Source organism: Macrobrachium nipponense, chromosome 1 (genome assembly GCF_015104395.2).
Source record: "Macrobrachium nipponense isolate FS-2020 chromosome 1, ASM1510439v2, whole genome shotgun sequence".
NCBI lineage: Eukaryota > Metazoa > Arthropoda > Malacostraca > Decapoda > Palaemonidae > Macrobrachium > Macrobrachium nipponense.
In genome coordinates, this window is record NC_087200.1 from 96,228,706 (window position 1) to 96,240,985 (window position 12,280).

General features: G+C 37.0%; 1 protein-coding gene across 2 annotated transcripts in view; it reads left to right on the top strand.

Annotated features, from left to right (window-relative positions):
* Positions 1–12,280, top strand: part of LOC135219497 (protein tamozhennic-like) — a 260,440-nt gene that overhangs the window by 159,492 nt on the left and 88,668 nt on the right. For both annotated transcript variants that reach the window (XM_064256309.1, XM_064256310.1), the window contains exons 4-5: positions 1,987–2,199; positions 2,368–2,538. In XM_064256309.1, coding sequence (XP_064112379.1) covers positions 1,987–2,199; positions 2,368–2,538 — 384 coding nt within the window. The remainder of the gene's footprint in view (positions 1–1,986; positions 2,200–2,367; positions 2,539–12,280) is intronic.

Below are 12,280 nucleotides of genomic sequence, written 5' to 3' on the forward strand. Positions count from 1 at the left end.
GATCTTTCAAATGGGTTTTAACATAGACTTAACAGATTCCTATTTTTCGTCTATTCCCAAGGCTTGTGCTAGACTTAGACCTTCTGTAAGGCCTACTTCTGTGTCATGGTTTTTGAATGATGTCCTCAAATTGGCTTCAGATACTGACAACTCAACTTGTTCGTTTATAATGCTCTTAAGAAAAACATTATTTTTGCTGAGCCTGGCTTCAGGAGCTAGAATTTCAGAACTGTCGGCTCTGTCCAGAGATACGGGTCATATAGAATTTCTCCCCTCAGGAGAAGTTCTACTCTCCCCGGATCGCAGCTTTTTAGCTAAAAATGAGGATCCTTTATTGAGGTGGGAACCTTGGAAAGTCATTCCTCTTCCTCAAGACCCTTCTCTTTGTCCAGTAATGACCTTACGAGCCTTTCTGTCTAGGACATCCTCCTCCTCTTCGGGTCCCCTCTTTAGGAGAGAAAAGGGTGGCACTTTATCAATTAAAGGCATAAGACAACAGATCCTCTACTTTATTAAACAAGCAAACCCTGAATCTTTCCCTAAAGCACATGATGTCAGGGCAGTAGCCACCTCAATTAATTATTTCCAACACATGAATTTTGATGACTTGAAAAAGTATACTGGATGGAAATCGCCGACAGTGTTTAAGCGACACTATTTAAAGTCCCTAGAATCTCTTAAATTTTCAGCAGTGGCAGCGGGAAACATAGTTTCTCCTGACTCTGCCCAGTAATATAGTTGAAGATCCAGATCTCCTTTCTGCCTGCCTCACTTAACATTTCGTCCACCCTACCATACTGCTCTACACTTCGCCTTTAACCTTAGCTGCTCATATGAATGGCTTAGTGGTGTGTCCCTTATTTTTTTGCTAGGGTCACCCACAAATGTTTGTATATAGATAAGCTTAACGAATGTGGTTCCCTTATTTTTTATGCTAGGGTCCCACACTCTCATCTCACGATGGTTTGATACTTTGTGAAATTTCAATAATTGTATATATGAAATTTAGTGAGTGTGTTGCCTTATTATATTGTTAACTTTACACACACTGTCATATATTGATATGTTCATGCCTTGTAACATTTTGTATGGATTTTGTAACAATATTTACATAGTTCTAAGATATAATTACTTTGATTTATCTCGTATTTAGAGATTGGCTGAATATGTTTATTCCTTGGATTTACCATTTTATATCCATGTCCTTTTATTTAAGTTATAGTATTGTAGATTTAATTTTTAGTTTTATTGAGACCCTCTTCTATTTTCTCCAATCTTGTGCTATTTCTCTGGTACTATTTCACGCAGCAACACGAACTGAGCCCAGAAAAAGGATTTTGACGTAGGAAAAATCTATTTCTGGGCGATTGGTTCGTGTCGCCCAGTGAAATCCCACCACTGCCCTGCCCTGACGCCCAAGATTGCCTGCTAACTTCAGGATGGCCACCAGAGGCGCGGTGATCGGCGTGGCGTGGGTTGTAGTGGTAGTAGCTGCCGCCTCGACCTGTGGGTCGGCTCTCTCATTGAGAATTTTGATATAGGAGAATTCTAAATAGCAAGAAGTTCGTGGTAGTGGTCTCACTCGCCCCAGTTACCATACCGACACCCTTCTTTTATTTTGGGTGAGCGAGTCAGTTATACTGACATCTTCTTTGATTTGTTTTTTCTCTGGTATTTGTTAGCTATTTTACCTTAGAAATAATAAACTAAAGGATTATTTCACTGGGCGACACGAACCAATCGCCCAGAAATAGATTTTTTCTACGTCAAAATCCTTTATTTGATGTTTATTGAAATTTAAGTGAGGCTCCACTGTGTATTTTTATATGGATATATTCAGTTCCCTGTGATAGTTTTGTGTGTACGTATTAGTGTTTTCCAAGTGGGTAAGTTTGGCTAGGTTTAACCAGGTGAGGAATTGTAAAGTAAGGTTACTTATAAGTATGTGTTAGTTATTTTCATATCAAGTTTTACCTATTTTAACAGCTATACAGTGGCTTTTGGGTGCATCAAGTTGCACGTCATCTTAGTGGAGCTGAAAATGTGCTGTCATTAATGGGTTATACTCCAAGGGCTAGTCATCCTGCTGAAAGTGGGGACAGTAGTGATCCAGCTTGCTTAGCATTAGAAGGTGTCCTGGATCCAGACCTCATCTCACGCCTTGCCCTCGATTGTCTGATTGCTTATTGCGAGTGTCAGGTAAGTGCAACCCATTGTATTAAAAAGATTCTGAAGATGTAATATCTCATTGCTTGATTGGCATAGGTTAGAAGTACTGTTTACTGTTCAAAATGTAGTGAATTTTGAGGATCATATAAATTTATAGTTGGTTCTCTAGTCCCTGACAGAAGTTACTATATTCATCAGGTACTCAAAAAGATTAGTGAAGGAGTGCGTGAATTTGGTCTTACCTGGAGGCAAATTCTTCAGTTTCGGCAGTTGCATGTTGGAGGAGTAGATGTAACGGTGCGCCATTTGCTGTTTACCTTACGGCAACGTCTGCAGCCACAGATTCAGTCAGAATCCAGTCCAAGACAGGTACATGCTTCAAAGCACTTCTTTTTCTCAAGATGCTGTATCAGCTTTGTAAAATATTTTACTGTATGTTTTTCAAGAATATCTCTCTTCTGTTCCATTATCCTTGTCCTCGTATTTCATAGGGGTTTGCATTGTCAGTGCACCTTGGGTGGTGCACTGTATTCTGCATTGCTTTTAGTCCTTAGTAGCATCCACTTTTTATCCTTTGACTTGACCTCCATTCCCACATCCTTTTTTTTTTATTCTTGCTGACACCAGTATCTGAAATTTTTAACACGACTGAAAGGTTTTCTTCCAGCTCCACCTTTAGATCCCTTGTATTTCATTCCCTTTATTTTATTTTATGTTATTTATGTTTATTTATTTATTTTATTTTAATATTATTATTTTGTCCTGCTGCTCCATCTCCTCACTTTACAGTCTTTAAGCACTGACAGTCCTTTGGACTTTGTTGCTTGGTTTTTTGAGGTTAAGTTAGCATGTTTTGATTAAAAAATAAATTTTTATATATAACTTACCCAGGAATTACATAGATATAAGTTCCACTTAATATGGCAGCTTGAATTCAAAATGTTGTGGGTAACTCCTCAAACTATTATGTATGTGACTAGTTCCACTCTAGTGGGAGAATAGGAATGACTGTAAGCAGAAAGCTCAGTTTGTTCCTGCCCTCATCGGGTAAATGCCGATGATGGCGGGGCCCCTGGCCAAAACGATCTTTCATAACTTTGGATGATCGGAATGCTAGGGGGGAGAGTAAAATGGCCTTTGCTAAAGTACAGTCCTGTTCAAGTGCAGGATTGTCATCAGTTTATAATTTTCATTTCATTTCTCATTTTTCCATCTAGCTATACTTTCATTTCAGCACTGAATGATCTTACAGGTCCCAGCGCTTGGGCTATGCCCTAAATTCCATAATCCATCTATCCATCCGATGATGGCGTTAGCTTGTTCATTATTTTCCGGTTATTTAAATCTAACAGGATTTCAGTGGTGTTCATCACTGCACCCGCATATTTAGTAACCTTCAGTGAAATCTCAGGATGATTTTTTTCTTGTTTTTTTAATTATTGGGTTGATTCATCAAGTACAGTAATACCTTGAGATACGAGCAGCCCAATATACAAATTTTTTGAGATACTAGGTGCAACTCGGTCCATATTTTTGTCCGAGATGCAAGCAGAATTCCGAGATACGAGTGTTTCGGGAGGCTCCTGCTAGTTGGCGTGCAAGAGTCCAGCATCAGCGCGACCAGCATCTCGTTCATTCTCACGTGTTACCCGCAAAATCAAGTCGAATATGGTGCGCTGTACTAATTTTTTGCTTCATTTTTGCATTTTTTAATGATTTTTTTGTGCCAACATGGGGCCGAAGAAAGTGAGTACAAAGGAAAGTGGAGAGAAGAAGAGAATGATGTCGATAGAAGTAAACCAAGAAATAATATCCCCACATAAACTTAACCAATCCAGCTGCCAAACTCACCCTCAGCCAAACTTTCCTCTTTACGCTTTACATGAAAGACAATTGACCTACCTATACACAGAACAAAAACACAAACACATGTACTCACCCAACTCCAGATACTTAGGGCTATAGTGTGTTGTCCGCTGGTCGAGGTCACTAAGACACCACCAACAACAAAGACAACAACCAAGTACCACAACCCCACAACAACCAAGGACCACAACCACACAACCCAACAACACAACACCCAAGGACCACAATCCCTCAACTCAACAACACAACAACAAACAAGGAATACAACCACATAAAAAGACCACTGTACAAACAATCACTAACACCCACTAACAACACCAAGGAATCACAACAACTCACCAACAACAACCATAATAACTCACATACAACCCAACAGGAACTCACAAGCGCAACAAATCCAACAACACAGGCACAACAACTCCAAAGCAAACAATATCAAACTTAACAACAACTGAACAACAAATCAATAACACACAACTTAACTGACTTTCAGTGCCTTCAACACTCTTCACAGACCGCTGCCGACACTACTGATCATCACAGGCTCTGACCCAAGACTGATTCAAAACTCTGATCTTAACTAACTCCAGCTCCACCAGCTGACAACCCAGAACTCCCCACTAATTACGCTCTCTCTCTCTCTCTCTCTCTCTCTCTCTCTCTCTCTCTCTCTCTCTCTCTCTCTCTCTCTCTCTCTCTCTCTCTCTCAGAAAACCAAAACAAATACGTACTACACAATCTCAACAGCAATACAAACCATGAAACTCTCTCTCTCTCTCTCTCTCTCTCTCTCTCTCTCTCTCTCTCTCTCTCTCTCTCTCTCAAGGACGTTGTCAAATGGAACTCCCATAACTCCTCCATATTTCCTCCCCCATTACATTTGACGTCTCCTTACACTCACAACACCCACACTAAATAGCCTTCCACAATACCCACGGATGCTTGGATGCAGGCCCCCTGGGTCTTGTTTGAGGGCCCTCATACACTCTCAGTTACACCGCCATCCACTTCTCCCAGACCACTTCCAGTCAGAATCCCATTACCATCTCCCTCACTACTATCCTCCCAAATCCCAATCACTATCTCATCTACTCCTTCCAACTCTTGGCCTAATATCTCTCATAACTCTCCCACCAAATCACTTACCTCATTTACACTCCTGTCAAACTCCTGAAGAGACTCATTTATACTACTAACCACATCCTTACCACATGATTCCCTTTCTGGTTAAATTTCACTAAACCCTGACAATTCAAACCCACACACACACACACACTATATGTATCATTCCTCCCTTCAAAGTCATCCGTATCATACGCCTTATACACCATTTTTACCCTAACACTAACCCCTCTTATCATGCAGCTCACGTTTCTCCTTTTCATTCCCTTTCCTTACCTTCTTCCGCTTTCTTCCATACTCAACCAACACCAACTGCCGATCTTCCAGACCCATTTGCTCACTGATTTTTGGCTCACATTTATTCACTTTCAACCACTCACTCATTGCATTCTCCCAAACATACTGTCACATACTAGAGGACCCACCCAACTGAATCCCCTTAACACCTAGTTTCCCAAATTCCCAACCTGACTCATCCTCTTTCGCTTGCACACACTTGCTACATGACCTTCCATTCCATATTCAACACACTTCGCACGTGGCTCCTTACACTACAAAACAAATAAACATATGCAAGTAAGAGAGAGGGAGAGAGAAATGTTATGGTTATTGTTTAATCTCGTTAAACTTAATATTATTTGAAAACTATGTAGTACTGTATATTATTATTTTACCATAAAATGTAGTAATGCCCTTAAAGATATACTGTATATATACACTTCCAGCCCAAACAGAGGGCTAGAGTTACTACTATGACATACGTATCTCTTGTGGCAAAAAAGAGAGAGAGAGTTATCCTTATTTAAAAGAGTGAAATGGATAGATTATTGTATTTCTTTAATTAAAATACTATTACATATGAATTTTGAAATTAGTTATATTATTAATATTATTATTATGTGAAAATATTAATAAATATATACACATGTACCATAGAAATTCTCTCATCTCAGTAAAAGAGAGACAATTATCCATATTTAAAAGTGAAATGGAAAGATTATGTGAAAATACTATCACATATGATTTTTGTAATTACAGTTATATTATTATTATTTTTATTTGAAAATATTAATAAACATCTTATGCATACATGTACCATAAAAATCTCTCATCTCAGGAGAGAGAGAGAGAGAGAGAGAGAGAGAGAGAGAGAGAGAGAGAGAGAGAGAGAGGCAACACACTCCCTCCCCTCCTGCCATATTACTTGTTATATTTGACAGCTGTTGGACCTCAGCTCGGTACCTGGAGTTTGAAAGAAAGATGCATGATTTATAAACTAAAATCTTACTAGTTCACTATAGTATTTTCTTTAATGAATTGATTGCTCTTTATAATAATATTAATATTTGAAAATTAGTAAATCATATATTTATCATACGGAAAACATACATCTCTGTAAGAGAGAGAGAGAATTATTGTTATTATGTGATATCTTTTAATCTTATCAAACTTACTAATACAGTATTGATCAATATTAATATCTGAAAATTAGCATATAATTTTGGTATCATAAAGATTTATTTAGTCATGAAAATAACATCAAAATACACTAATTAGTGATTATTTATCATCGGAGAAAACCCGCGAATAGGCGATTTTCCCGCAAATAATGAGTAGATATGGTCCAGAAAGAAATCCACGAATCCGGAGAACGTGAATACGGGGGCCCACTGTAAATTATATATATATATATATATATATATATAATATATCATATATATATATATAGATATATATATCTATATATATATACTATAAATACATATATAAATACATATATATAAATACATATATATACATATATATAACATATATATATAATATATATATATATATATATATATATAATATATATATATATATATATATATATATATATATATATATTATATATATATATATTTATATATATTTTATACACGGCAGGCTCGGCTTACAACGGGTTCAGCTCACAATGTTCCGAGGTTACAACGTTTTTCAATTATATTTCTCAAATTATTTCCAGGTTTACAACACATGTTCCAGGGTTACGACGCCCTACAGTGCTGATCTGGAAGAAGAAATATGACTCCAAAAATGCAAAATAATCAATATTTGAAGATTTTTTTTTATGATAAATGCAATAAGAATGCAGTTTACATAGTTTTTAATGCACCCAAAGCATTTAAAATAGGGTTTTCTTAGGAGTTTTTGATGATGTTCCAGGCTTACGACGAGTTTCGGCTTACATCACGACTCAAGAACAGAACCCCCATCTTAACCCGTTGACTGCCTGTATGTGTGTGTGTTATATATATATATATATATATATATATCTATATATATAATATATATATATATATATATATATATATATATATATATATAGATATATATATAATAAAATATATATATATATATATATATATTATATATATAGAATATATATATATAATATATATATAGATATTATATATATATAATATATATATATATATATATATATACATATACACACACATATACTACATACAGTGAACCCCCGTATTTGCGTTCTCCGGGATTCATGGACTCACACATTCGCGTATTTCTCTCGGGAAAACGGTTTCCCCATATTAATTGCGGGAAATTCGCACATTCGCGTATTTTTCTATGAGAAATATCCACTAATTCCAGGTTTTATTGACAATTTCATCATAAAATGTGCTTTTTGTGATAAAACTATTAAAAAACCAAGTATGAGCATTTTTAGTGGGTTTTCTTCAGTTTTAGCTAACAAAATAGGCTGTTTTTAGCCTTTTTATAGGGGTTCCAAACATTCGCGGGTTCTAAATATTCACGGGGGGTCTGGTACGCATCCCCCGTGAATACGGGTGACCACTATATATATATTATATATATATATATATATATATATATATATATATATAGTATATATGTTATATAATATCTATATATGTATATATATCTATATATTTCTATATATCTATATATGTTATAGTATATCTTATATATATATACATATCATATCATATATATATATATAAAGGTTTTTGCCACGAAGGAAAGGGTCCGAATATGGACAGAAAGTACTCGTCCAACTCGTTTTTCAATTTTTTTTTTCCTTCGTGGCAAAAAAACACCTTTATTTATACATAGCATCACGTTTTATATACTTCGTGATCATGTTATTCATATATATATGTATGTATATATATATATATACAGTAGACCCTTGACTCACGAACACAATCCGTTCCTAGACCTGGTCGTGTTCGAAATTGTTCGTGACTCGAAGCTAATTTCTTTCCCCATAAGGTTTAATGGGAATAATATTAATTGGTTCTCGACCCCCTACGAACCAATATATTATTATGTAATTTTTGGCCTCCTTATTTTACAACAGATAATGTAAAGTCAGTGTAAAAAACCTTAATATATCTAATAATATAATTTAAAATGGTAAACTAACACCTATAAAAACGTTTGTAAAGTGAACACTTACTATGACTGGCGAGACTTCTGGCTTGACGGACAAGAGAGAGGGTGGTGGGTGGGGAGGAGGTTATTGTGCGGAAGGAGACCCTCTCCCCCATCCAGGTCGGGGAGATCTCGTTCCGGAGGAGATTTCAAACTCTTTCTAGGTTTTTTTGGTGAACTTTTAATCACAAAACTTATCCAAATGTCTGTTGCCTTTTCTCTTCCTTGCATAACTCTTCTGAAATGGCTCATTAAATTTTCATTGAGATATTCACGATCCTGTTCATAACAATTTTGTCCGGATGATACAATTCAGGAAGTACTGGACATCATTCCACGTTTTCCAATGCGGCTTTTATCACATCACTGCTGACATCTGTAGCTTCCTCCCCATCCTCCTCTTCGTCAGTTGATTGCTCCCGAGCAAGTTGCTCCTGCTGCTCTTTGTGGAGTTGAACAAGTTCGTCCGCAGTCAAATCTTCTGAATGTTCAGCGACCAATTCTTCAACATCTTCATCGTTGACTTGTAGACCCATACTGTTGCCCATGGACACAATTTCTTGCATCGAAGCCCTCAAAGTCACGGACAGTTACGCACTGGGGCCAAAGTTTCCGCCATGCAGAATTTAATGTGCGGTACGTAACTTCAGTCCATGCGTTATCAATGAGGGTTATGCAGTGAAAAACATTAAAGTGCTTCTTCCAAAATTCTTTTAAGGTTAATTTTGTCTCTTCAGTTACACGGAAGCATCTGGAGAAGAGCGCCTTCGTTATATAATTTCTTAAAAATTGCTAATGACTTGTTGGTCCATGGGCTGGAGAACAGAGGTCGTGTTGGGTGGAAGGAACTTGAACTGAATGAAGTCAATGTTTCCACTGCAGTCAGCCAAGTACGAAGGGTGTGCCGGGGCATTATCCATGATCAGAAGGCACTGCAGGGGCAGCTTGTTCTCTGTTAGGTACTGACTCACGGTCGGCGCAAACACTTCATCAATCCACTCCATAAACAAGCTCCGTGTCACCCATGCTTTTGTATTGGCCCTCCACATTACAGGCAGTCTGGCCTTATTTACGTTGTGCTGCTTAAAGGCACGCGGGTTGGTTATTTGAATGGTAGACAAGTAGCGGCTTTAGTTTCAAGTCGCCACTTGCGTTTGAGCATAACAAAAGCGTAAGCCTGTCCTTCATTGGCTTGTGGCCTGGGAGCGCCTTCTCTTCTTGGGTGATAAATGGTCCTGTAGGGCATCTTCTTCTAGAAGAGGCCTGTTTCATCACAATTGAAAATCTGTTGAGCGACGTATCCTTCGACCTCCACGAACTCGGCAAACTCGGTCACGAATGCCTCAGCAGCAGCCTTGTCTGCGCTAGCAGCCTCGCCATGCCTAATTACAGAGTGAATGCCAGTTCTCTTCTTGAAGTTATCAAACCACCCTTACTAGCCTTAAAATCATCGGCGTGGCACTAGTAGAAGGAGTTTCCTTCAGCAAACTCTGATACACTTGCCGAGCTTTCTCGCAGATGATCGGCTCGTTTACACCTATCACCTGCCATCTGTTTCTCATGTACCCACTTCAAAATGATTTTTCTGCCTCTTCGAGGGTTTGCGATCTCATCTTGGTTAGTACTGTCACTCCCTTCGCAACATTTGCTTCTTTAATGGCATCCTTGTTTTTCAAAATTGTCGAAATTGTCGACTTGGCCATCTTGTACTCACTTGCGATATCGGTCACGCGAACACCACGTTCAAACTTTTCTATAATTTCTGTCTTTATTTCAATGGTTATCTTCCTCTGCACCCTCTTCTCACCATCACTCTTTCACTTCTACTTTCACCACCACTCTTCACTTTCTTAGGGCCATTATGAAGAAAATCACAACTTTTAGCGCAAAAAATGCTAAGCGAATTGGACGAACGTCTTGTACACAATGAGATGAGACAAAGAGTGATGCGTGGGTGACGCCGTGCGTGGGAGGCTGGAAGATGGCTGGTCCCATGGCAACTCAAACGCTCTCAACGTGTGCTGGGCGATTTCGCGCATTTTTCAAATGTTTGTGTCTAAAAATTAGTTTGTGAAACAAAGTGAATTGTTATTTTCCAGAAATTTCCAGCATTTTTCAAATGTTCATGTCTCAAAATTAGTTCATGACCCAAACAGAATTTTTATTTTTTTCCGCATTTTTTTTTTGTTCGTATCTCAAAGTTAGTTCGTAAGTCAAGGGTGAAATTTTACCTATAATTTTGGTCGGGGATCGAGTTGTACGTGGGTCAATGCGTTCGTGAGTCAAGGGTCTATCTGTATATATATATATATATATATATATATTATATATATATAATATATATATATATATATATATATATATAGATATATATATATATATATATGTATATATATATATATATATATATATATATATATATATATATATATATATATACATACATATCTAATAAAAGGAGCCCATCAAAAACAAACCAAAATGTAGAGAAAAGTACTATATTTCAGAGACTGCTGTCTCTCTCTTCAGGTATATGAATGAGAAAAGTTTACAGAAAAGGTGGGTATTTAATACCAAGAGATTCGTCCCACAAAGTAAGCCAATTATAGGTCACCCCGCCCCCTGGATAAATATTCCTTTAAATCTTTATTTTAACCCATTCTTTACCGGGTGGGTGAGCAGAATGTAAACATTGCGTTCGCTGCCGAACTGAATCTCTCGGTAGTGACTCCAGTTTGGAGGGGTGCCGATCGTAAAAATATTTGCCAAAAATACACTAATCAAGACAGGCTAATGAAATTATCAGGTATTATTAGCACTATAAATAACGCATATTCTCTGTTAGATTTTATCATCCTACAGGGAAAATAAATGATTTTATGAAAAAAAAATGTGAAACTCAGTGTCCCTTGTACAAGGGACACTGGTGTCGGTGAGAAAACGACAGTCTTGAATAGAAATTCGGTCTTACAGAATGTTGGTATATCGCACTGGAACATGCACATAAAGTATTATCAAAATAGAACGGTAAATAAGCACATAATAACAAAAAAAAAGAGCAAAAACTACAGCGAAAGCCCCGCCAATAAATATGGAAATCGCAAATTTTATAGTATATCTTTCAAAATTGGTCGATGTCATTTTCTACATTTTCTAAGATTATTTCATCACAGAAAACAACTTTAGGGGCATCAGGGGTATCTAAACTAATTTTTCAAGTTTCTTGTCCTCAGAAAAAATCGCTTTTTCGCTTTTTCTCTTGTTTGGTTTTTTATATATAAAGTTACTACTATAAGGCTTTATTTTTACCTTCATTTATCTGGTGTTCATATCTTTTATTTGTAAAATGTAATAAGTGAATAAATAAATACAGTAAATGATGATACAACTGGTTTTATACTTGGGTAGAAGTTATTACATGTTTACGCTTGTGGTTTTGTGATTTTTTGTTTGAGACGCAGTTCATCTGTCACCTACACACTACTATAAGCAGTAATAATATTTTTTTGGGTTTATCATACGTCTGGCATCGTGTCATACTGTTTATTTGCTCCCTAAACTCTCCTTCAAAACCGAAATTACAGAATGATGGAAGTCCCTCTGAAAAGAGGAGTTTTGGTGGGGTACTATTGCGTTACCCTTTATGCACACCGGTGCGGTGTAG